The 27,864-nt window shown below is 38.3% G+C and overlaps 1 protein-coding gene across 6 annotated transcripts in view; it reads left to right on the top strand.

The window, feature by feature from the left end:
* The window catches only part of MGMT (O-6-methylguanine-DNA methyltransferase), a 296,550-nt gene that overhangs the window by 162,140 nt on the left and 106,546 nt on the right, over positions 1-27,864 (top strand). For all 6 annotated transcript variants that reach the window (XR_011559179.1, XR_011559178.1, XM_070752470.1 and 3 more), the window contains one exon: positions 23,541-23,698. Coding sequence is in view for 4 of the 6 variants with exons in the window: in XM_070752470.1 (XP_070608571.1) it covers positions 23,541-23,698 (158 nt within the window). In the remaining 2 variants the exon portion in view is untranslated. The remainder of the gene's footprint in view (positions 1-23,540; positions 23,699-27,864) is intronic.

The raw sequence follows: 27,864 nt of genomic DNA, 5'->3' as shown, positions 1-27,864 counted from the left end.
ATTTGAATTCCAAATTGAGTGGTTGGGGGTTTGAAATGATCCAATGAGATCAATACTTTTCTGTCAGGAAATATAATCCCCAGGGTTATTTCAGTAGTTTGGGCTTCCATGCACATTTCAGTTTACTGGGCAATTGACTTAATGGACAAAAATAATAGAGAAAAATTACACTCATATTGGATGCAGTGAAAAGAAGGCAGGGGTTCAAATAAGCATTCTACTACAGGTCTCTAAAGGACTTAAAGAGAAACTGGGCTCAGATACATAATGTAGATGATAGACAGGTAAGTATGTAGGTGACAGACAGAATGGGGATGGGGGAGGTTGGATTGGAAACAAGATCCGGAAAACTTTTCTTAAAGAAAAATCAGAAATTGGGCAATGTTTAATAGGCTGGGACCCAATGTCACCCTTCCAGAGGCAACAATTTCACTACGTGTTGTGTTATATCACTGGGAGAAAAGTTTATTTGATCTCTTTGGGGAAGATAGACAGTAGGAATGTTCTTGATGGGTTAAGAGTGGGTGTCAGACTCTGAATAGAAATGATCCTTGGTGCCATTTGTTGAGAAAGATATACAGTGGCACCTCTACTTAAGAACGCCTCTACTTAAGAACTTTTCTAGATAAGAACCAGGTGATCAAGATTTTTTTTGCCTCTACTTAAGAACCATTTTCTACTTAAGAACCCAAGCCTGGAAAAATTTCCCAGGAAATTTGAGAGCAGCACGAAGGCCCAGCCAGTTTCCCCTTTAATCCTGGCCATCTGGACTGCCAGAGGAGCCTTTTGGTGGCGCTTAAGGAGGCTTTGGCAGTCCAGAGCAAATGAAGCATTTTCCTTTCTCTGGGTGCTTGGACAGGGAATAAACCTTTGCCAGTGTCCGGAGAAAAAAAACACTACCTTCCCTCTGAGCAGCTGAGGAGTCACCAGAGCAAAGGAAAGGTGCCTGCTACAAAGCGAGTGAGTGAGAGGGGAGCCCTTCAGCATGGGAAGGAAGAGGCAGCAGGTAGCAGCAGCAGCAGCAGCCAGTGTATGGGAGGCAATGTATGGGAGGCACCCTCACGCCGGGTGTATTGGAGGCACATGCTCCTCCTCGCCGCCTCAGAGCCCCTCTTTTTTTTTAAGGCTTAAACTTTTGGATTTTTTGATTCCCTTCACCTCACATTCCTTTGACAGTGACTGTCCTCCTCTTCTTCCTTCTCCTCCCACCCAAATTCCGAGCTTTTATTTCTTTCTATAAATAATAATAATAATAAATAATAATAATAGCAATAACACTTAGTCTTATATACTGATTCATAGTGCTTTTACAGCCCTCTCTAGGAAGTTAACAGAGTCAGCATATTGCCCACAACAATCTGGGTCCTCATTTTACTTTATCCCTCAGAAGGATGGAATGCTGAATCAACCTTGAGGCTGTGAGATTTGAACTGCTGAACTGCAGTTAGCAGTCAGCTGAAGTAGCCTATAGTACTGCACTCTAACCACTCTGCCACCTCGGCTCTGATTCACTACTTTAATTTCCCCTTTGTAGTGTAAGGGGGCTGAGTTCATGCCTTTTGGCAGTAGCTTGCCCATTGTTGCTAAATACCTTGACAAGCCTCTTCCCAGTATTGAAGAACGCAGCCTAGCTTCTTGCAACCTTCATTAAATGTATCTGCCCTCATTTTTAATAATAGTAGGAAAGCTAAGAGTGGGGAGAAGGAATTAAATACAAATAAGCACTTGATGGCATTTTTTTCCCCATGTAATCAAGTGATAAGACAAACTATGTATCCAATTAGTAGTTTAATTAAGTACATTCCAAACTCAAGAAGACCAATTGAAGTTACAAGAAAATACCCAGGTTGGTTAAAATATAGCCATTTCAAATCTTGCAATTGCATATTTGAATATTATAATATTATAAGAAGGGAAGGGAAGGGAAGAGAATTTTATTGGCCAAGTGCGATTGGACATACAAGGAATTTGTCTTCATGCAAATGCTCTCAGTGTACATAAAATAAAATACAGTATATGTTCGTCAAGGATCATAAGGTACAACACTTAATGATAGCCCAGGTACAATCAAATCATATTAGAAATCAATCAATATAAATAGTAATGATACAAGCAACGAAGATACAAAGTTACAGTCATTTGTGGGAAGAGATAGGTGATGGGAATGATGAAAAGATTAATAGTAGTGCTGATTTAGTAAATAGTTTGACAGTGTTGAGGGAATTATTTGTTTAGCAGAGTGATGGCATTCTTGTGTCTAGTTGTTCTGGTATGCAGTGTTCTATAGTGTCATTTTGAGGGTAGGAGTTGAAACAGTTTATGTCCATGATATATGTAAATATTTTCACAGCCCTCTTTTCGACTCATACTGTATACAGATCATCAATGGAAGGCCGGTTGGTAGAATTGTTTTTTCTGCAGTTCTAATTGCCCTCTGAAGTCTGTGTCTGTCTTGTTGGGTTGCAGAACCAAACCAGACAGTGAAAGAGTCGGAGATGACAGACTCAATAATTCCTCTGTAGAACTGTATCAGCAGCTCCTTGGGCAGTTTGAGCTTTCTGAGCTGGTGCAGAAAGAACATTCTTTGTTATACTTTTTTGATGACATTTTTGATGTTAGGTGTCCATTTTAGATCTTGCAGTATAGTCGAACCTAGAAATTTTAAGGTCTCTACTGTTGATACTGTGTTGTCTAGTATTGTAAGAAGTGAAAGTATGGGCATTCTTCTAAAGCCTACCATGATTTCTATGGTTTTGAGTGTATTCAGTTCCAGATTGTTCAGGTCACACCACAAGGTAAATTTATTTTATTTATTTATTTATTGGATTTATATGTCGCTCCTCTCCAAGGACTGAACTTCAAGTTGAAGGACTCAAGTTGTTCAACTTCCTGTCTGTATGCCAATCCATCATTGTCTTGATTGAGTCCAATCATTGTTGTGTCATCTGCAAACTTCAGTAGTTTAACAGATGGATCATTAGAGATGGTATAGAGGGAGAAGAGAAATGGAGAGATCACACAGCCTTGGGGTTGGGGGCTGTGCTAATTATACAGGTATCTGATGTGATTCTGCTTAGCTTCACCTGCTACTTCCTGTTTGTTAGGAAAGTTATGGTCCACTTGTAAATGTGTTCAGGTACCACTAGCTGGTTCAGCTTAGTTAGAAGAGTGTCTGGAATTATGGTATTGAATGCTGAATTAAAGTCTACAAAGAAAACCCTTGTGTAGGTCTTTGGAGATTCAGGATGTTTTGGATGTAGAGCAGAGCTATATTAAAGGCATCATCTGTTGATCTGTTTGCTTGGTATGCAAATTGAAGGGGGTCCAACAGTGGATCCATTATGGGACAGCATTAGCCTTTCAAGGTTTTTATAACTACAGATGTTAGAGCAACCAGTCTGTAATTGTTCAGTTCCTTGATGGTGGGATGATAGTAGAGCATTTGAAGCAAGAAGGAACATAGCACATCTCTAGCAATTTATTGAAGATTCGAATGAAGATGGGGGCAGTTGGTCAGCACAGACTTTTAAACAACAAGGAATTATCTTGTCTAGTCCTGGATAGTGATGGGCGAACCCAACGGTATTCGGGTTCAGCAAATTCGGACAAACTTTACGCAAAATTCAGCCAAACCTGAACCGAACCTGAACCCGAATGGGGAATCCCACCAACAGATTCTGGGGGTGGAGCTTTGACGTCACGTATACTGGCAGGTTGCTAAGGACGCCAAGGTGATCACTTCCTGGATTCCATGGAATCCAGGAAGTGATCACCTTGGCGTCCTTAGCAACCTGCCGGTGATGTCAAGGCTCCGTCCCCGGAATCTCTTTGTAGGAGGGATTCCCCAGCTCCTTCAAAGGGAGGTCTTCACATAAAAATAAACATTGTTATTTTTACGAAAAAGGACGCCGCAGTGGTGCTGCAAGCAAAGGGTGGTCCTTTCACGTAAAAATAAACATGTTTATTTTTACATGAAAGGACCGCCCTTTGCTTGCAGCGACCCCGAACTTTCAAAAAATTTCAGGTTTGTGTTCGGCATACCGAACACCGCAAAATTCAGTACAGACCCGAATTGTGCGGGTTCGGTTCGCCCATCACTAGTCCTGGAGCTTTTCCTGGCTTTTGTCTGTGAAATAGATCCTGCACTTCCTTTGCTGTGATCACTAGGGATTGTGAACCCAATGGTATGGGGTCAGTTGTAGGAGGCTTGGCTGTTGTGTCTGAGATGGGAGTTATGGTAATAGGTGTCTGTTGTTTCCTTTCAAAATCACAGCAACACATATTCGGGTTATGTCTTAAAGACATTTGTAGATTCTGAGAAAATAAGTGGTACTTCTACTTAAGAACTTAATTCGTTCTGTGGCCAGGTTCTTAAGTAGAAAGGTTTGTAAGTAGAAGCAATTTTTTCCATAGGAATCAATGTAAAAGCAAATAATGTGTGCAAACCCATTAGGAAAGAAATAAAAGCTCAGAATTTGGGTGGGATGAGGAGGAAGAAGAGGAGGAGGACAGTAACTGCCAAAAGAAGAAGGGGAGGTGAGGGGGATGAAAAAAATCCAAAACTTTAAGGCTTTAAAAAAATGGCAGGAAACTGGCCAGGCTTTCGTGCTGCTCTCAGATTTCCTTGGAAATTTTTCTGGGCTCGGGTTCTTAAGTAGAAAATGGTTCTTAAGAAGAGGCAAAAAAATCTTGAACACCCGGTTCTTATCTAGAAAAGTTCTTATCTAGAAAAGTAGAGGCGTTCTTAGGTAGAGGTACCATTGTATTTTGAGAAATTGCACTTAGATCAAAATCAGTGTATAAAAGAAAACATTTTTCCAGGTAACAATATATATTTAGACATTGTATTCTCAGAACTACTAATACGGTAATATGGCTTTTAAAAATTACACTGTATGTAATGCAACAAAGTTTAGATATTGTTGTATTTTGTGCAGCTTTTATTTAAAATATTCTTCTGTGCTTGTCCAGTTGCCATTTTAAACAAATGCTGCAATAACAGGGAAACAGAATAAAGTTGTCTTTTCAGCTTTTAAGCATAACTATGCTTTCCTCCTCCCATCTCACTTTGTAAAATCAATTAAAACTTAATGGCTGTGAAACATCATTAGCATCCTGAATTTTTGTCTGTGGTTTCCACTATGTGTTGGGAAAAGTTAACGCATAATTGTGACATCATCTGAAAGTAATCACCTGTGTAATTGGAAAGGTTTGTGTGCTTTTATATGAATTGCCAGCTAAGAAACCTTTTGATTGGATATATCTCACCTAGTGTTATCTAAGATAAAAGTACTGTAAAAGAAGATTCTTACTGCTCAAATGTTTCTCAGCCCCTTTTCTTAATAGGATTTAATTTAAAAATAGATTCCAGGGCACATTAAACAGTGTTAACTTTAAATCTGATTACTACATTCTGTATTCTTATCCTTGCCTTTTGAAATATGTAGGAATTAAATGTATGTATGTATTAAAGTGCTAATTTCAATACTATACTTGAAAAAAATAGCAATTTTTTATATTCATATAAAGGTTTGTGTTCAATTGAGTGGTTGGTTAGTTTGGTTGAACCCAACTCACAAACTTGATCTTAGAAGGAAATAAAATTAGGCCAAGATTGTTTTTTAAAACTGTTACACATTTTTGAACATGATGATTCTATCCTATGATTGTGAGGAAGGAAGGAAGGGAGGTAAACATTTAGAAGATATATCATTTATGGAAAAACACATAATTTGAGAAGCAAGCACTGGACTTGAAATAACTGGTATGATTTATTTTGTGATTAACCCTATTGTCCCTATTAGCATTAAGAGGATGGTTTTAAAAGGACAGGAAGAAAGCCTAGAAATAGAAATGTTATCATTGTACTGGTGATGACTTCTTAAAGCCACACAGAAACTGCAATAAATTTCTCTCTGACATCAATTTAAATCAATTTAATCCATTGTTGTCAATAGCATATTTCAACTCAAGAACATGCTTATTTGTATATATTGATTTGACTTGTTAACATTTTCACAATACACACTAACATCAGATTTTCTGCCATAGTGACTTAAGAGGTGGGGACAGCAATGAATGATTCCTGCCACTCAGTGAACTTTAACTTGAACCTTACTTGAATGATAATAATGCACACCTGTAATTGCTGTGGAAAAGGAAAAACCTCTAGAGATTTTCCATCTAATCATTTATTTATAAATCTGTAGGTAGCAGTCTGCAAAAATGCACATTGGGGGTCAACTTGATGCTACAATTCATGGTTTAGTGTTTATATTTTGCTGTGGATTTTATCTTGCCTTTTAAAGATAATTTCATGTTAAAGATAATTTCATCCATTCATTAGAATGGATGCTTGATATAGCTTTGAACTAGCTATCTATTTCATTTCTCACTGCCTTGGATAGACACTATATCTGTATTATTTGAATGTTTTTTTCATCCTGTTAATTAATTTGTGTCCATTAATGAACACTTGATGTTAGTGACAGTTATCTAAATTTCTGTATACTGTAGTGGTCAATTGTTTCTTTGTAGACTCCAATTACATGCTTTGTATCAATGTGTGTTATACAAAATGTCTAAATTCAATCTTGAGCTAACTAGTTTGTGTTTGAAGTAACTAATTTACTATATGTTTGCAATTACAGCATTTATGCTTATTTTAAAATACAACAAATGCTCACAATAATAAATATAAGAGTTGTAGAAATAAAGCTCTTTATTGCAAAACGGGGAGGAGAGAGAGGCAATCTAAGGATTTGGAAATCTCTGGGTCATCTACATTATTTGCTAACACCTACTGTATTTGCATTATTATTTGCTAACACCTAACATCTACATTATTTGCTAACACCTACTGTGACTATGGAGCATCTCAGTCATCCAGGTTATGGTTGTCACAAAGGTACTTTTTCAAGAGGCAACTGTACTTTCTGGTTTCTTTGAAGATGTTTTGCTTCTCATCCAAGAAACTTCTTTAGTTCTGAACGGATAGTGGGGATGTATGACAGTTGTATTCCCACCAGCCAGTCAGAACTGAAGAAGCTTCTTGGATGAGAAGGGAAACATCTTCAAAGAAAAAACAGAAAGTCCAGTTGCCTCTTAAAAAAGCATTCTTGAGACTAGCACCTAGTAGGAGCCCTGATGGCACGGTGGTTAAAGTACCATATTTCAGGCTAACTCTGCCCACAGCTTGGAATTCTATTCTGATGTTTACTCAGCCTTCCATCCTTCTGATAAAATAAGAATGCAGATTGTTGGGAGCAATATACTACCATTGTAAAAGAAGAGCCCAGAAAGTGCTCTATGAGAAAGTATGTAAGTTTAAATGCTATTTCTATTGAGATCACAAGCACACATTCCAAAACAAGTTTGACCAGCAGATGGGGAGGATTGGTGTCAGATACACCATCATTGACTTGATGACTTGGTGGTGCCCTGCCATTAGGGCATAAAGCAGGGGAGGGAGGATGGAATTTTATTGAGTCCTATTACTTTAATTTCAAATGTGGGGAGCGGCTTTGTATTTTGCATAGGAATACCAGATTCCACCTGACTTTGCTGCAACCAATTTCTTTTAGTAAAAATTCCTTTGCTTCAAGTAAATGGAGTCACAATTCTTCCTTTCCTGAGATAGTGAACTGGGGCAGGTCTGACAATTGGATTCAAAACCTATTGGTACTTTTATTAGCCATTTGGTAGTTGTTTTGTTTAATCTGCTGCAAAGTTGTGTAGCACCAAAGTTCTGTAGCGATGCAAAAAGGATGTTGAGACTCTAGAAAAAGTGCAGAGAAGAGTGACAAAGATGATTAGGGGACTAGAAGCCAAAACATATGAAGAACGGTTGCAAGAACTGGGCATGGCTAGTTTAATGAAAAGAAGGACCCAGCGAGACATGATAGCAGTGTTCCAATATCTCAGGGGTTGCCACAATTAATCAGTAAAACAGCTTGCCTCCAAAAGTTGTGAATGCTCCAACACTGGAAGTTTTTAAGAAGATGTTGGATAACCATTTGTCTCAAGTAGAGTAGGGTTTCCTGCCTAAGCAGGGGGTTGGACTAGAAGACCTCCAAGATCTGTTTTAATTTTTAAAAATGAAATAAAACAATGTATCTGCTTTCTCTTAGCCTTGCAGGAAAAAGAGAGGAGATAAGATGAATCAGACTCATTCACTACAGTGTTTCATAATAACTAGTTCAGTCTAGATGAGAGAGCAACATAATTTGTATTACCTTGTGCTTGTTTGTAATCCAATTAAGGAAAATGACCATAGTTACAATTCAATTAAGTTGGGCATCATATATGAATGAGATAGATAGAAACAATAATAATATAGTTTTATTTATAGGATTTTTATATATATATAAAAATATCCAGAGCATAATACCATGGTCTTTCGAAACTGAAGAATGTAAATACGAAATATAATATATTATTTTATTATATGCTTGGTAACAAATGAAATAAATAAATTACAAATGATCCAAACATTCTGAAGAAACCTTGAAGAAGAGTGAAGTTAAAATTTCTATTATTTTCAACTAGAAAATGTTAGCATTTGTCTTAACAACTGACCAGCAGGTTAAATAAGGGAAGAATAAAGTAAAGTATAATATTTAACTTTTAAGTAAATGTTAATTTTTGAAAAACACCTGACATAATGTTTCTGATTGGAATACTATTTAATTATATTAAAATGTGTTAATATGTGACAGTTTGCACTCTCTTTTCTTTTTTTCCTGAAAGTTCATGATTGTGTCTTTGCTAAAAGCCATAATTTAAAAAGGTAGGTTTAAAAATTTGTACTTGATTTGTTGCTTTTAAAGAACAGGCATCCATCTGATCCTTGAGTTTATTATTACTATTGACACATGGTCAATAGACATATGTCAGCTATGTCAGAATACATGGTTTTTGGCTATGCTAGCCAAGTACTATATTATTATTGCTGGTCTATAAACTACTTCCTAGATTGAACTGCTACATTTGCTCATATTGCTTGCTATGCATAGGTAAAGGGAAAAGGGAAGCAAATCTGACATACTTACTAACAGAGAAATTTGTATTATTTATACAGAACAGAACAAACCAATTTTCAAGAAAGGCATTTAAGTGGCAGCGTTATTTATTAATGCTGTATGCACACACTAATGGAATGCAACATAGATTCCGTTAAATCTAGTAGAATGTAGTCTACTATCATAGTACTGTATATGGGAGGGGGGGTATTTCCATTGCTGAATCTATCTCTCTGTGTGTATATGTGTATAGATACATACTACAGCATTTATATGTAAAATAAAATACTTAGTATTTGCAATTTCTGTTTGGGCTTTGAAACTTCACACTATACTTTTAACTATAGCAAAATTCTTTGATTGTAAAATACTCATCCTTTTGCTATAGTTTTTCATTGTTCCTCAAACACTGCGAATTCACCCTTGAATGCTCATTACAAATTTGCAAGTGAGTGATTAAAGACCAAGTATCAAGTGGCATCCATAAGCAGCCATGTTTATATCCATAAGCTTGGAATTAACCAAAGAATCTATTACCTCATTGCACCACAACACATCTGACTTAATCTAATGTATGAAGATTGAAACACCCAGGATTATGGATCTCATAAACCTCTGCCTAACCATATATTTCCAATTTGTTGACAAACTTACCAATATATTAAAGATACATAGTGGAGATTGTTATGCAACATCTAGAAACCATAGCATTTCCACAAATACAACCCAAAATATAAGCCAGGTGTGTAGATAACACCTTTAACATAATAAAAAAAGGACCAACTAGGGAACACCCACAGAACCGTTAACAACATTTTCAAAGGAATGCAGTTTACCAGAGCAAAATAAAACAATGATTCATTACCCTGGACATCTGATCAGCAGAGACCACAGTGGCAAACTAGAAACACAAGTGTACTGAAAAAAATCACCCACACCAACCAAGGGCTCCACTACCAAAGGAAGTTCACACCAGAGAAAGCAGAGAACTTCACACCAGAGAAACTGTGTAAGAACTTTATTTAGATGAGTACAAAATAATGGATCTAACCCTGAACAGCAGAAATGGAAACAGCATCTATACAACAAAATCCAACAAAATGTATATCCATGCAACTTTATCAGAGGTGCCTGACCAATCGACTCAATACAGTACAACCAACATAAGCTCTAAAATGAATAACACTGTCATTGCAACCACACAGAATCTGCATATCACACAAAGCAACTAAAGCCCTTCAAAACATCCTAAGTAAACCAAAAGACCCAGCAGCCCCAGAAGTTATCCACAATATACAGTGTAATAACTGCAACAACCACTATCTAAAACAAACAGGCAGAAGACTAGTAGAATGAATCCATGGACACCAACAAGCAGTCAAATGACACGATGAAAACTCTTTAATTTTACAACATAGGGACAGACTTAACCATAACTTCAATTGGAAAAGTGTGATCATCTTAGACCAAGGCAAGTCCAAGAATATTAGGGAATTTCTAGAAGACTGGCACTTTGGTGAATTAGTCATAAATAGACACATTAACATAATATTTATGTTGCTGGGTTTTTTTTAACAATTTAGTTCTTAACGGGTTTATAGGCAAGTGCTCTCTGTCAAGATCGTTTCTTTCAATTATTGGATGTTCAACTTTGTATCAAATTTTATGTTATCAAATCAGCGTGTTCTTTGCTTGCCTAGTCTGCTTTGTCCACTAACCTAGTATCATTGTCTTTTCCAATGATACTAAATGCATGGCATGATCAAGTATATCAGATGTAGTCTTATGATTTTAACTTACTGTGATACATGTGATGTTATACAATTTAACACCTATCTGTTACTTTGCGCAGTCCAAGGTATGCACACTAATTTACACCAACACCACAGCTTAAAGATGGTAATTTTTCGATCAGCCATTCATAGTATCCAACTCTGATACTCATATATCATTATAGGGAAGACTATTGGTCTAACTAGGCTGATTTTTGTATTTCTGCCAATATCTTAATATCTATAGGCAGTCAGTGAGTCAAAAGGGAATAAAAAGATCTGAGTACCTCTACACCAACAATGAGCATCAAGATGAGCATAAATTAGCTGTATTTAGAAGGCCACAAGTGGAGGTAATCTCAACAAAGGGAATGGATGTAAAATGTACCATTAAAACAAATTTCATAGCAGCAGTGCCAGTATGAATGTGTTGCTGAACTTTAACCTCCAGAGAAGGAAATGCAAGATTCATGATCTCAGGCTATTTTTGACAACTGCCCTTCCCAAAACAATGCAGAATCAGTCTGATAGATCTCTAGCCCTTGAATTTTATTTCCTATTTATCTGTAACGTTTGTTGCAGTTGCCTTTGTCATGGTCAGACCATTTTCTACTGTGGCTTGACTTCCTGGTTCCAATTGTCCCCTGCAGGGAGGCGTAACCAACTAGGTGGTTCCGCCCCAGACGCCTAATGGACCCAGAGGGCTTTCAAAGGGCGCTTAGGGTTATATCAGATGCACTTGTGCACAGCGGCAGAGTCTCTTGTCATGGCCTGGAATAAGGCTGCGACGGAGGCTCTTGACTGGATTGCGCCATTGCGACCTCTCTGTGGCACTAGACCCCGGAGAGCCCCTTGGTTTACCGAGGAACTCCGGGAGTTGAAATGCCAGAAGAGACGCCTAGAGAAGCGATGGAGGAAGAGTAAGTCCAAATCCGACCAAACACTTGTAAGAGCTCATATTAAGACTTACAAAGTGGCGCTCAAGGCGGCAAGATGCACGTTTCATGCTGCCTTGATTGCATCAGAGGAATTTCACCCAGCCACACTGTTCAGGGTGACCCACTCCCTTCTTAACCGTGGGGTGTTGGGGAGCCCTTGCAGAGTAGTGCCGAGGATTTTAACACATTTTTTGCTGATAAAATCGCTCAGATCTGGGCGGACCTCGACTCTAATTGGATAACAGAATTGACTGACAACGAGTCAGTCAAGGTGACTGGGGCCCGTCCTTGTCCATCTGTCTGGGAAGAGTTTGATCTAGTGATACCTGATGAAGTGGACATGGCCATTGGAGCTGTGAGTTCCGCCACCTGTTTGCTGGATCCGTGTCCCTCCTGGCTGGTTTCGGCCAACATGGAGGTGACACGGAGCTGGGTCCAGGATATTGTCAACCATTGGGGAGGGGGTCCTTCCCAGCTCCTTACAAGGAGACACTTGTGCGCCCCCTCCTCAAGAAGCCTTCCCTGGACCCAGCCATTCTCAACAACTATTGTCCAGTCTCCAACCTTCCCTTTATGGGGAAGATTGTTGAGAAGGTGGTGGCGCTCCACCTCCAGCGGTCCTTGGAAGAAGCTGATTATCTAGGCCCTCAACAGTCGGGTTTCAGGTCTGGCTACAGCATGGAAACTGCTTTGGTCGCATTGATGGATGATCTCTGGTGGGCCCAAGACAGGTGTTTATCCTCTGTCCTGGTGCTTCTTGACCTCTTAGTGGCTTTCGATACCATCGACCATGGTATCCTTCTGTGCCGGCTGGAGGGATTGGGAGAGGGAGGCACTGTCCTTCAGTGGTTCTCCTCCTATCTCTCCGGTTGGTCACAGTCGGTGTTAGTGGGGGGTCATCTGGCAGGCCCCAGGGGAAGAGCCTTCTCAGTGGTGGCCCTGACCCTCTGGAATCAACTCCCCCCGGAGATCAGGACTGCCCCCACCCTCCTCGCCTTTCTCAAACTCCTTAAAACCCACCTCTGCTGTCAGTCATGGGGAAATTGATTCCCCCAGGCTGTTCCATTTTATGTATCGTTTGTTTGGGATGTATGACTGTTTTTTATATTAATGGGTTTTAAACTGTTTTTTTAATCATTAGATTTGTACTGTATTTTGTTATTGTGAGTTGCTCTGAGTCTCCGGAGAGGGGTGGCATACAAATCTAATAAATAATCATAATAATAATATGTTACAAGTAATTTTTCCCAGGCTACCACAAGCTCTGAAAACTGCCAAGCAGTGTGTGTGTGAGAGAGAGAGGGGGGGGAGAGGTAGTACCAGAGAATAGACTCACCGTTCCCCGTAAGCTGCGCCCGTGAGCAGGCGCGCACCCCCAAATACCCCACGGGCGCGCGCTCCCCATCCCCCTGCCAGCCCGCGGGGGGGCGGGGAGGCGCCGGCAGTAAAAGGAAAGGGAGCCGCGGCTGCCCCTGCCTCCCCACTGTGCCTCCGGCCCCCTCGCACCCCCTCGCGCCCCTCGTCCCTGCCCCCACCTGCCTGATCCACCCCCTCCTCCTCCGCCGCCTCCTGCGCTCCCAGCCAGGGGGCTGCGAGAGAGAGTTTTCTCTGCGCGCTTCGGGAATGTCCGCCCCACCCCTCTCGCAGCCCCTTCGCTGGGAGCGCTTTCCTCCTGAGCTTTCAGCAAGGGGGCTGCAGTAGAGGCAGGGCAGGCGTTCCCGAAGAACTCGGAGAAGGCGCTCTCGCAGCCCCCTCGCTGAAAGAGAGAGAGGGAATGGGAGAGAGAAATCTCCTTCTCCCTCTCTCTTAGCGAGGGGGCTGCGAGAGCGGTTTCTCCGAGTTCTTCGGGAACGCCTGCACTGCCTCTACTGCAGCCCCCTTGCTGAAAGCTCGGGAGGAAAGCGCTCCCAGCGAAGGGGCTGCGAGAGGGATGGGGCGGGCATTCCTGAAGCGCACGGAGAAAACCCTCTCTCGCAGCCCCCTGGCTGGGAGCGCAGAAGTGGAGGAGGAGTAGAAGCTGCAGCCACCGCTGTGGGAGAAGTGAGAGAGAGAGAGAGAGAGAAAGAGGGGGGAGAGAGAGATAGCAAGAGAGAGAAGAGAAAGAAAGCAAGAGAGATAGAGAAAGAAAGAAAGCAATAGTGAGAGAAAGAAAATAGAGAAAGAGAGAGAAAGGGGGGAGAGAGATAGAAAGAGAGGGACAGAGAAAGTGAGAAAAAGAGAGAGAGAGCAAGAGGGGGAGAGAGAATGAGAAAGAGAGAGAAATGACTCTTGATTTAAAGCATATGGTAAAAAACACCCAAATAATAAGAAAGAAAGAAAAACCCAGCCGTTTGTGTGTATGTGTGTGTGTGTGTGAACTCTTGAACCATTTCCAATAGCTCACCTGTTATTGGAAATGGTTCAAGAGTTCAGACACACACACACAAAGGGGGAGGAGACAGGGATGGAAAAAGGAGAAGATAGTAATAATATTAATAGATTTTGGTTTTGTTTTATTAATTTCTTTTAATAAAAAATAAGGGGATTTTTTTTTCTTATTTATTTATTTATTTATTTATTTATTTATTTATTTATTTATTTATTTATACTTCTATGCCGCCCAGTCCCAAAGGGACTGCCGTTCAGACACTATACTTTTCCGCTCACACCGAAAAAAAATTAGAGGGAACATTGAATAGACTGTGAGTTTATTACTGTATTTTTTTTTTTAAGGTAGGTTATTCGTAAGATGAGAAGTTCGTAAGACGAAGCAATTTTCCCCATAGGAATCAATGTAAAAGCAAATAATGCGTGCAACCCTATCCCAAAAGTCACCTCTTTTGCCTTGCGCTGCTGGGATGCCCTGCCTCCGGATTTCTGTTGTCAGCTGAAGCGCAGGGATTCCCCTAAGGCTCCTCTCGCTGGGAAACCCCACCTCCGGACTTCTATTGCCAGCCAAAGCGCTGGGATTCCCCTGAGGCTCCCCTCTCTGGGAAACTCCACCTCCAGACTTTCGTTGTCAGCCGAAGCACGGGGATTCCCCTGAGGCTCCCCTCACTGGGATTCAAAGCAGTGCTGGCAAAAATGAAGGGAATCCCAGCAGCAGCGCCTCAGGTTCGTAAGGTGAAAATAGTTCGGAAGAAGAGGCAACAAAATCTTAAGCACCGGGTTTGCATCACAAAAAGTTCGTATGAAGAGGGGTTCATAAGATAAGGTATCACTGTATTCGCTGCATTGATTGATTAATTACGTCCCATCAAGGTGGTGTCGATTGACATAAAAGCGTCTTTTCATTTAGTGTCACATGTATCTCTATGGAATAAATTGGAATATCTGACAGTTGAACCTATCTTAAGATCTCAATCAGGTTTCTTCAATGTGCACTTCCAGCCTTACAATTTAGTCTCTAATTTAAAAAAAATAATATGTATTCACCAAAAAGGTAAAATATCCGAATTTATTTGTGCCAGCAATGTACTTTTTCTCCAATCAGGCTTGATTTATAGCAGGTTCTGAACAGTTTTGCCAACTAATTGCAAAAAATAATTCATTACCATAAATTAAGAGAAATCTAAAGTTTTGATCTTTTCCAAACAGTCACAGAGTAATTGGTTTCAATAGAACAAGCTTTCTCCTTAAAGGACTAAGGCGTTTGTTTTTATAAGTCTATAAAATGGAAAAGTCAAAATAAACGTGTAGTATCTAAAGCCAATCACTAATCTAAAGCAAATCTTAATTTCTCTCTCTGTTTTTATTAAAAATAGAAAATTTGTTCCTGCTGCTATTAAACATGCACAGCAAATTTATGGAAATGCTATGAATATCCCAGGATTTTATGGATTCTACTAAAACTCCTTAGTATTTATTTTTCTTTCAATACATTTTTGCACCATATTCTGCTTTTGACAAACATTTGGCAGGGAAGTGCTTACTTTTAAATCTAGGTTGAGTTCTTCAAGCATGACTGAGGGCAGACTTGTCTTTATCTTAAATTATGTACAAACAAAATTGTTAACTCATTTGTATATCTAACTGAATCATTTGCTTCATCATGGAGGGGGGGGGGTTAAATGACCAGAAAATATTATTTAAGATTTTTCTTCATGTATTCATTTAATTATTTTTGAATCTGACACTGACCAAGCAAGATATATAGTCAGACTAATATTTCAGTATTGGCAGTATCTTTTAGGTTATGGAGATTCTCAGTCCTACAAGTTATCCTTGTCCATAAGGTGCTTTTTTAAAGAGGCAACTGGACTTTCTGGTTTTTTTAAAGACCATTTTACTTCTCATCCAAGAGGTTTATTCAGCTCTGACTGGATGGTGGGAAATGGAAGACAGTTGTTCCTTTGCATTCTTTTAGTGAATTGTTAAGGGCACCTTGAAGTTTATCAGTGTCATCAGGGTCACCTCAGTAGTGCAAATTGGTATGGAGCCTTCTTGGAACTGTTGAAAGGGCTGTGTTATAGACTGGAGATAGACAAAGTCTTATCCTAGGGGCGGGCAAAGTTGGCTCTTCTATGACATGTGGACTTCAACTCCTAGAATTCCTTAGCTAGCATGATTGGCTCAGGAATTCTGGGAGTTGAAGTCCACAAGTCATAGAAGAGCCAACTTTGCCTACCCCTGTCCTATCCCCTTCCCTCTATTAAGAGAGGGCTGTTCAGTTTTGACATAGATGACCTCTTTGACCCCTCTTTTAAAGCAGTGGTCATTTCTGCCCAAAATGTGGACTTTGCTGTACTCAAAAGAGTGGCCTTCATCTTTCAGGCTGATAGTTCATTTTAATGGCAGGATTTAGCATCTTTCTAGAGTACAGAGACGAAATCTGAACACTTCACACAATGACGTCTGGATATTTCCTCAACTTATGGCCACAATAAGCACCAGAATTTCCATTGTAAGGCAATGCAGTTATAAACCGAGTCATCACATAATTGGACCTGATTTTATGACTATTTTTACTACGATTATTAGGCAAATCATTCATTAAACAAATCAGTTGTTACGAAAATCACATTGTTAATGAGTCAATCAAGTAGTTGTGAAGCAAATCTGGTTTCCCAATTGACTTTGCTTGTCAGAAGTTAGCTGGGAAGGTCTCAAATCACAATTGAATGACTACAGTCGCAGTCATCTACCCTACCCTAACCCTAACCCAAATTATGATCACACGAATGTGGGAATAGCATAATGATCATAAAGACTGATCACTTTTAGGTCATTTTTTTCCAAAGTCAATCATAACTTTGAACTGTTGTTAAATGAACAGTGGTAAGTCAAGAACTATCTGTAGAAGAAAACTCATCTTAAATCTGGCCGTGAGAGTTCATTATTTAGCCCATTTTCTGTTGGTAGTAATCAGATTCTGCTTTAGAAAATAACTTTCTACCAGGGGTGAAATGCTTCCAGTTCTCTCATGCCTGTCAGTCCTTGGTGAGCCGGTCACAAATGGAGCTCAAGGCTTTGTCCACCTGCCCAGAACCACCATTTGGGTTCTTTTACCTTCTGTGCATGCACAGAGGGTAAAAGAACCCAATTGTTACAATCCAGGCAGGTAGACAGAGCCTCATGCCCTTTTGCGACTGGCTGTCCAATGACTGAGAGGCACAAGCGAACCTAGAGCTTTTCACTCCTGCTTCCTACATGTAAAAGTGTATACTGATATTTCAACGACATAGGATATAGAGACAATTACATTCTGGATGCTACACACCAACTGAAAAGCTTCAGGAACAAGTATGTCACATTCATTCCATGACAATGTTGACCCTTTATATTTTTGTAAATTTGTTCTAAAATTAATATAAATATTATTTTGGATAAACATTTCTCCTACATTTTAAAAGCCTTTTATTACATCCATTTCGACACAACTCAATGCTGCAACTTAAACCATTACAATGTGAATACATTTAGAATCCTGAATTCTCATTATGATTCATATTTGTAATATTAAATGTAATAAATAGTTCAAAATTTCCAGTCAAATAGATGGTCTAATAGATACTAAACTTTGTGTGTTTATATGCAAGTTTGATAGTGATTTTAAATTAGTTATTTCATTTATATACTGTATTAAATATATTTCTTTGCTCCACAATCAAAACTTAGTCATTCCCAATAATAATATCATTTATTGTCAAAAACTATTCCGGCAATAGATACACAAATCATGATATGGATTTTACTATTTAGCGAGCTTGATTTTACATTGAAAATAATTATACATTAAGACATATAGAGAATACTTTAAAGATTTTTCAGTATATCTTTAAATTAATATTTCAGTAAAAAAAATAAACTATCTGTAAAAATTACAGTATATTTTAAGCATATTTCATATGTCTCAGTTTCTAAACTCTTTTAAAAATATGAATTAAATGTTTTATTTTCAATAATCTTTATTTTATGTATGTCTTTATTTTTAAAAAAATAATTTAAAATTGGGCCAACTCCCATGTGCCTCTTATTAAACTTTTTGAAAAACTGTTCTTATTCAGTGATTTCATTGTGAACAGCAAACACAACATAGACATAAGGCTATCTGAACACTTTATTCGCTACATTTAGAATATTAATAACATTCTTCCCAGAAGTTGTCACATCAAGTAAAAGATCTTTATTCCAGATTGTCTTTGGGGGCCAAATTGAGACTGGATGCATGCATTTAATAAATTGTAGTCTCAAGTAGTCATTTTTGTAAATAATTAGCTTCAGTGGAAGAATAAGTTAGCATATTGTATGCATCTAATGTTGCAAATGTACATACTGCAAACTTTCCTATTAATCAACAGTCAAGCACTGTAAGTTGGGTCTCATACATAATGAATTGTGCTTAAGCCTCCTGGGTTTCATTGATAGAAAAATAAGAGAAAACACAAGTGTAGTAAGCTTTTGAATAAAATTTAACTAGATTGCTCTGCATCCTGTAATTGTTTTGGAATCATCAGGGAATAGATAATTCATCTGCAATTTTGGTGGTAGTTTTGCCTTCATCTATCAAAGAATGCTATTTAAATGACATTAAGGTGTTGAAATAACTACTTTAAAAAATCTATATGGAATGTTAATAATATGGGTTCTCCATAGTGGGTGGAGCTAACCTCCAAGAATGGGATTACGCCGTTCCTTTAGTTAATGAGGACCGAGTCTGTCAAATTGTATATCTTCATCCTCTTGCCTTAATTTCTCCACTTTGACTCAGTCCTCAGCAATGTTCCCTCTTTTTTTTTCCAGTGTGGGCAGAAAAGTATAGTGTCTGAACGGCAGTCCCTTTGGGACTGGGCGGCATAGAAGTAATAAATAAATAATAAATAAATAAATATTTCTCATTTTTCTTTTTTCTCACCTTTTTGCTTTCATTTCTTTATCTCCCTTCCTCTCCTTTTCTCTCTCTCTCTCTCTTGTTTTATTTCTGTCTCACTCACTCTCTTTCTGAGGCGATCTGGCCACAGGGGTTTTTTTGGAGTGTGATTTCCAACTGATCTCTGCCAGCTTGCACTGCCCCATTCTCAGTTATTACTGACTGTCACAGGAGCTTTCATACTTGTGTCACTTACAGCCAGAGGAGTTTTCATGCTCCGTACTGCTCGACTAGGGTAGAATGGCTTGGACTGCATTTCTCTGCAGGAGCTCTCATGTTCAGTCAGCTAGCTGTTTTTCTTCCTACTTTTTAGCAGTACTGTGGGTAGTCCCCACAGGCTGGCATTTGGGTTCTCACTTAATCAGAGGCCGCAGATGAGCCATTCCGTCTTCCCTGCCTCTGGACCTGTACAGCGGTGGCCATTTTGAGTGTAATATAGTTCAAGGTGGTGGCCATTTTGTTTTTGCATTGGCTACAGTCTGAGGCAGTGGCCATTTTGAGAGTCTCTGCTTCTCTCGCAGTGGCCATTTGGATTGCCTCTTGTCAACCTTAAGGCAGTGGTCATTTTGAAGGCTTGTCACTCAGCTAAACAGCCTCTAGGCCATCTGTTTCAGGCGGTGGCTTGTAGTCATGCACTACAATGGCAGAGCAGAGCGGGAGGAAACATAAAAGTTGCTCTGCAGGAGGCAAAGGGAGCCAGAGACCTCAATATTCCCATGATCTGGCTAGTTCCTCTTCCCATAAGCAGAGGAACCTCCAGCCACCTCCCTCTCACACCACTGAAGCCCCAGTGTTTCCAAGGTTGCACAGAAGGATGAAATTACGCAGGGCCAAGGTGCTAGGTAAAATATTCTGAAGTCCAGCTGTTATTGGCTTGAATACAACCATTTAAACATCACAGCTTGGTGTACTAATTAACATTGCCTGGTTAATATCACACCACAAAATTGATGTGCTTGCATTGGAAAAGGCGGCATTTGGTCACAGAGTTCCTCAACATGTGGTGCCACAGACTGGGGAAGCCAGCCAGACTTAGCCCTCCCAACAGACAGATTGCTTTGTATGTGTGTGTGCGTGCGCACACGTGTAGAAAATATTTTCATATCATTCTTAAGTATTTAAAACTTATTTTAATTTATTGTCTCCTTTTTATAAACTGCTCTGAAAATATGATTGGAGAATGATAAAAAGTCCAACAATCAAGATTATTCAAATTGACCTGAAAAAAATAATTTGTGTACATTTAAAAGTTAGATTGCTCACCTCAAGTAGATTATGAAATGTTGAAATTGTAAAAGCACAGTGTGTTAATTCTCTTGTTAAGTAATACTTCAGATTTATTTATTTGCTTATATAGAGCCAAGTGCCAAAAAACCCTAAAACACTTCCTTGGAGATGGAATTCTCAGGAATTTGCTTTTCTTAAGATCTAGTTACAGCTTTGTAATCCTTTCATCTAATAAGATCTATTTTCTAAGCACCTTCCCAATGTTTTGGCTACAGTTAATAGACTTCTCCAGTAAGCATAGAATAAAGATGATGCCCATCAAATCTCTTGGAAGTACAACTTGCCTACAGCACATTATGGGCTGTTGTTCTAAATATGTGCCTGCACTTCTGAGCTCTCAATGTTAAACTTTAATATGTATTATCAGTCCTATTTTCCCCATTAGTCTACTCTACTGATTTATCTCAACAACCTTGATATTCTGGAAAGGATTCTGCCTTCAGAGAATCAAGATAACTGACCATTCCTATTTTAGTTTTATTTTATTTATTTGTTTGTCAAACATGTACAACCTAGCAGTATAGGTATAAACATAAACATAAACAATGTAAATACAGATAAATGAGGACAATAGGACAGTAGGACAGGGACAGTAGGCACACTGGTGCTTTATGCACACCCCTTACAGACCTCTTAGGAATGGGGTGGTGTCAACAGTAGACAGTCTAGGGTTAAAGTTTTTGGGGAAGAAACCAAAGAGTCAGGTAGCGAATTCCAGGAATTGACCTCTCTGTTGCTGAAGTCGTATTTTCTACAGTCAAGTTTGGAGCAGCTTACATTAAGTTTGTATCTATTGGTTGCCCGTGTATTGTTGTAGTTCAAGCTGAAGTAGTCATTGACAGGTAGTGTTCTGCCGGCGTATGCCAACATCTGGATTTAGGAACAGGATGAAAACGCAAGTCTTTTCCCAATATTTTAATTGTTTATTAGTTAATGATTATATAGTGGTTTTAATTTTAATTTTGGTTTCAACTGTTTTTTCTGTAGTTTGTATTTTTTAAAATTTTACAATAAACAGAAATGTGAAGTATACATTCATTATTAAAAAATAAAGATAATGCATTTGTAACCAATAAAAAGTGTGCAAGAGAAATAAGAATACAATTTTATTCACTAACATTTTTAAAGCACATAAAGGAAATATATATAAGAATATCAAGTAAAACACACACAATTTATTAAAATGGATTTTAGAATCAATATCAGTTGTACGCATTCTTCACTATCTTTGCTCTCTTCTGCAAGAAGTGACAATCATCTAGCTACTTTAACAAAGGATAATTGTGTGATTGTACAATTTTCTAAAATCAAAAATGGAGCATCTCCCTTGCCAATGTTGTGCTAAAAACATGTCTGTTGAAAATTGTCTCTTTGCATAGTTTGCTGTAGCAGCAGTTTCTATGATTGGCATGTGAAAATTACCTTTTCTTTCCTACTTGGTTAAGGTCTTGTATGCTCTCTGGGTAAAGAGAAAATCAGCAGGTTTTTAGGTTTTAGTACAAGACAAGAAGTCATTATTTGAATCCTCTGCTGACTGGGGAAAGTCCCAAGAATTTTTGAGTAACCTACTGCTGTTTGATAATGTTTTGAACTTACACGCTCCAGCATTTTAAATCCAGACTAAGGTTGGACGTTGGGTACAAAATAAAAAGTAGATATAACAAACTTTTTTTCATTTAATCATGTTTTAGGGGTTTTATTGCATCACAGTATTCCTCTAATTTGAAAATAATACATAATTTTTGGAGAGAGAGGGGAAAAAACCCCACAATAAGTATTGAAACCTATAAGACCATTGGGACGGAGACCTTTTATAAAAACATGTATGAGGAAAAATAGGGAGTTAAGATATTAAGTTTAAATTTAAAATATTCATTTGATTGATTGATTGATTGGATTTATATGCCGTCCCTCTCCAAGGACTCGAGGACTTTTAAGACTAATATTACAACTACAGTATCAAAATTCTCCTGATTCCCTTTTCAAGTGGAAAAATTGAGAAGATTGTAGGCTGAATTTTAATTAAGTGCTGGTGCTCTGAAAATAAGAGATACAGTATTTGTATTTTCTACAGAAGTGGAACATTAAACCCAAGCAATTATATGGATGCAAATTCCCAATAAGAAGTACAAATACAATATCAGGGATTCAAAAAGAAGGATTGGTTCAAATAATCAACTAAAAATCTGTACACCTCACGATAAAATTGAAAAGTTGCACACAATTTTGTTCTCAGAGTTCACTTTGAGGAGAAAGATCTTGAAAATCAATTGGAGAAAACGCTTATGAAGTTAAGATAACTGGGTGAATGGATAGCAATTTCAGCTGATTTCCTTTCTTTAAAAATTTCCTCTTTATTTGTTTCAAAATCCTTTTTTTTTCTGCTTCTAATCTACAAATTTCAAAATGGAAAACAAGATGGGAAGCCAGGATTTAAATATATTTTTGTGTGTGTGTGATGTACATCAATCCAACTTCCTTGACATTTTCCTTAACTATGGACATATTCCTTGCATAAATAAATATATTTCCATTTGTATGCTACAGAGAGCATAAACCAAAAAATGAAGTAGAATTTTCAGAGAAAATGATAACTTCATTATACTTCTATATTTCTTCTTGGCAATGAATGCACAGAAATATTTCTTTGTCCTTTTGTCTGCTTTTTTTTCTTTGTGTTATATTTTACTTCAAACTCCATTCAAATAAAATTTGTTTTCCCCAATAGTTTGTATAATAATTGTATTCATCTTTTTCTAAGATGGCATGCATCATACATGTTGGTGGGTGCCACAGGAAATTGTATTTATCTGTTTCTCTTTAGGTATTTTGTCCTGTCTAAATATATTTTTAAAATGTGTTCCCTTTTTTTAAACTATATATATCTAGACATTTGCTCACTTTGAAAATACTATAAGGAGCTATTTTATCTCCCCAGGCTTAAATAATGCTATACATAAAGGAGATATTTGTGACCTATTCACAGAGATGGAAACTGAAGTGTTTTATTCCGATTTGCTTTGCTTTTCTCTTTTTCATATTTATTTTCTCTGCAGGCCACCCCTTCTCATTAGCATTTGGATTTTTGGCCTACCTGAAGTTTCTTTGTTGTACTATGTTTAAGCAACTTGGTTTCAGTTTTAAAATGAATGCTACTCTGTTACTCTTTCAATAGAGTGGAGGCCTCAATATCTTGTGAAGTATGTGAAGTCACAGGGGAAATGAAAGAACCACTGAAACAATGTATAGCTTGGCTTCAAGCTTATTTCACTGAGCCCCAGTTAATGTTGAAACTTCCAGTGCCTCCTTTTCACCATCATCTCCTAGAACAAGGTATGTATGTCTTGTAGTATAATATTTGGCACTTCTTATATGATATGTCCTTCTGTTTTGTTTTGTTTTTAATATATAAGATCTGTACTTGGCTTTTGGGTAACACATTTGAGATTAAAATCTGCGAAAAGTTATGATTTTATTTTATTGATATCAAAATCAAATACAGTGAAAGTCTGCACTGGTCTGCTAATTCTGCTTGCTGAAACTTCAAAAACACAAGAGTGTTCCTAAAACATATGAACTTTAAAAACATGTGGCTTTCAACTCTCAGTGTTCCCCAGTCCACACAAGGTAAAATGGTTAAGTTTGAGAAATACTGTGCTAAAAGAATGCTGCAGTGGGATTCAGTTATATCACACAGTCATCAAATCTTCATTTAATCTATAATCCTATAATCTTAATTTGGAAATTTTTGGCAATGTTTCGACAAGGTCCCACTCGTCATCTTCAGGCTGGTGTTTCTGGCTGGGTGTGGTTTGATGGCTCAGCAATTGCCTGCTGTGTAGAAACTTCCTGTTTCTACACAGCAGGCAACAGCAAAAAGAATAATCATGGAAGCCATCGAGATAGAAAAACATCCCCAAAATATGAACAAGCGGGATGATACCTCCCGCCTACCAGGCATCTGGAAACCAGCCCTCAAACGTATCCCAGCCATAGAAACTGAAACCAGACTCAGAACACACATTGCAAAACAATCAAGTAGCCTGCAAGCTCCAACTACTCAGGATATCACGCCTAATCCACAACCATTAACTAATCAGCATACCTCAGTTACATCAACGACCCCAGGTGTTACCCCACTGACTCACCAGGAAGTTTCTACATGTTTCTACATGTCACATATTTTTTTGCTGAATTTGAAAATTAAGGGAGACTAGGATAGATCTATTTCGGCCTTATTTTGGCCTCATCAGCTAGCCATACCCTCACTGGGACTTGAACTTGTAACCTTTGCCTTGTAAGGCAGAGAATTATCCTCTAGGCTACAGTATCCAATCCCTTCAGCTCTGCACCAGGGAAGGGTTACATATTTTTGTGTCGAATCACCCTGGTGTATTGAAGGAACATTTCCATCTGTCCGTCCATTACCCAGGGGGGGAATTACTGCCCCCCTCAGAGAGGATCTGGAACTTGGGTGTCCTCCTCGAACCACAGCTGACCTAAGAACATCATCTTTCGGCTGTGGTGAGGGGGACGTTTGCCCAGGTTTGCCTGGTGCACCAGTTGCGGCCCTATCTGGACAGGGAGTCTCTGCTCGCAGTCACTCATGCCCTTATCAATTCGAGGTTCGACTACTGTAATGCACTCTACATGGGGCTGCCTTTGAAAAGTGTTTGGAAACTTCAAATCGTCCAAAATGCAGCCGCACGAGTGGTATTGGGCCTTCCGAGACATGCTCCTATTTCAAGATCACTCCACGGACTGCACTGGCTGCCGATTGATTTCTGGACCAGATTATCTCTGGGTCCCGTCAACCAGACAATGTTGGCTGGCAGGACCTAGTGGAACAGCCTTCTCTGTGGGAGCCCCGGCCCTCTTGAACCAGCTCTTCCCAGAGATTCGCACCTCCCCCACCCTCCTTGCTTTCCGAAAAAGTTTGAAGACTCATCTTTGCCGCCAGGCCTGGGATCATTAGATCTTTCCCCCCTGACCAATGAATGTGTTTAGAATAAATTGTTGATTGAGTGAATGTTAACTGAATCTTTTAATTTTTAGGATATTTTTTAAGTTTTTTAATTATTATTAATTGGATCAAATTGTTTTATTGTGTAATTGTTTGTTGTGAGCCGCCCCGAGTCCACGGAGAGTGGCGGCATACAAATCCAATGAATGAATGAATGAATGAATGAATGAATGAATGAATGAATAAATAAATAAACAAACAAACAAACAAATAAATAATCCAGAAAAAACTGCATGCAATAAAATAAGAGTTTCAAGTTCCATATTTCTAAAAGGTGCTATTTGTTTCTATTGTTTAAACAAGATAAGTAGGGATTTTGCTTTTTCTTACAGAGGGCAACAGGGAGTTACATCCAGTGACTAGCAGCATTATTATTATTATTATTTATTCGATTTGTATGCCGCCCCTCTCCGAAGACTCGGGGCGGCTCACAACATGTAACAACAAATCATAATAAACTAACAATTTTAAAATGTTTAAAGATTTAACCCTGCTGTTCTGTTCGAAAAAACTTCCTAATGTTATGTTCCCGGGTCTATTTGACCCGGACTGCAAATTGATCATTTTAGGTACTTATATTTGGTCTTTTTGAAAGCTTTTTTCACCTGGAAACATGTTTGAACATTTCTGCACACAATGGAATGAAAATTGAACTGAAAAAATTAATCCTTATTGGTTTATTTTGCACATAAATGTGCCTCCCCCCCGTTTTTGTGAAAGTTTTTTTCAATTTATGGATAGTTTTGCTTGCAAAATGCAGTCTATTTTACTAAAGTTGGTGTGGGATTGGTAGCTTGAACATTTCTGCACACAATGATATGAAAATTGAACTGAGAAAATTAATCCTTATTGGTTTATTTTGCACATAAATGTGCCTCCCCCCCGTTTCTGTGACATAGTCTTCACTTTATGGATAGTTTTGCTAGCAGAATACATTCAATTTTGCTAAAGTTGGTGTGGGATTTGTAGCTTGAACATTTCTGAACATAATGATATTTAAATTGAAGTGGAAAAATTGATGCATATTGGTTTATTTTGCATATAAAGTTATTTCAATTTATATAAAAATTATGCTGTTAATTTCAAACTTACATACTTTTTTTAGTAAAATGGATTTCTTTCATAAAATTAGTTATCTGGCTACAATGTGGTTGATTTTCAAAAGGATATTCCAAATATTTCTAGACAAATATGTATAAACAGTGACAATAATGGCACACAGCAAGGCTGGGGGGGGGGTCCCTTTTGTGGCAAAAATAAACCAATAAGAACCATTTTTTTCAGTTCATTTATATTTTTCTTATATTCAGAAATGTTCAATTTAGTATATCAAACCTTTTGGGGGAAAATTCCTTAGGGATTTGTAGCCTTAAAAAATAGAAATTGACACGAAATTCAGAAAGGATGGGGGGAGGGGCTTTTTGATCAAAATAAAAATATAAGTCTCAATTTTTCCAGTTCAATTTTCATATCATTATGTTCATAAATGTTCAAACTAGTTTTCCAGTTGAAAAAGTTTTCAAAAAGATCAAATTCAAGTACCTAAAAAAAATATTTTTGGTCCGGTCATATACGAACAGAAACAGATTCGAAGTTATGATTTTTTTTTGCCCAGAAAACAATTAGCCACCACCCCAAAAATATTTTTTGATGATCAGCATTGTTAAATTGAGTAAATGGATGCCTAAGATTTTAAAGAATATTTCGGATTTGGAGCATTAAAAAAAAAAAAGTGAAAATGGTTGCAAGCAGCCGAGGGGGGGGGAGGCCTTATTTCTGATGTTAAAAAACCAGTAAGAATCATTTTTTTCAGTTCCTTTATATTTTTCTTATATTCAGAAATGTTCAAGGTACCATTCCCACACCAACTCCAGTAAAATAGACTGCATTTTGCAAGCAAAACTATCCATAAATTGAAAAAAACTTTCACAAAAACGGGGGGGAGGCACATTTATGTGCAAAATAAACCAATAAGGATTATTTTTTTCAGTTCAATTTTCATTCCATTGTGTGCAGAAATGTTCAAACATGTTTCCAGGTGAAAAAAGCTTTCAAAAAGACCAAGTATAAGTACCTAAAATGATCAATTTGCAGTCCGGGTCAAATAGACCCGGGAACATAACATTAGGGAGGTTTTTTTTTTCAGCAAGAAAGAAACCTCCCACCCCCCCAAAAAAATTCTCATAGAGAGAACCCCTGAAATGATGAAAAGTCATGAAATTTCAAGTTTCAGATATGCAGGGAAATTTTTTTACAGGGTCTCAAACTTTGATTTCGGGTCTCACAGACCCGAACAGAACAGCATTAAAAGACCCCATATACTAACAGACATACACACACGCATACCATATATAAATTAAACATGCCCAGGGGGAGATGTTTCAATTCCCCCATGCCTGACGACAAAGGTGGGTTTTAAGGAGTTTACGGAAGGCAGGAAGAGTAGGGGCAATCCTAATCTCCGGGGGGAGTTGGT

The sequence above is a fragment of the Erythrolamprus reginae genome, chromosome 5 (assembly GCF_031021105.1).
Source record: "Erythrolamprus reginae isolate rEryReg1 chromosome 5, rEryReg1.hap1, whole genome shotgun sequence".
NCBI classification, from domain to species: Eukaryota; Metazoa; Chordata; class Lepidosauria; order Squamata; family Dipsadidae; genus Erythrolamprus; species Erythrolamprus reginae.
The sequence above is the reverse complement of the archived record's forward strand: the minus strand, read 5'-3'. Positions and strand labels throughout refer to the sequence as shown.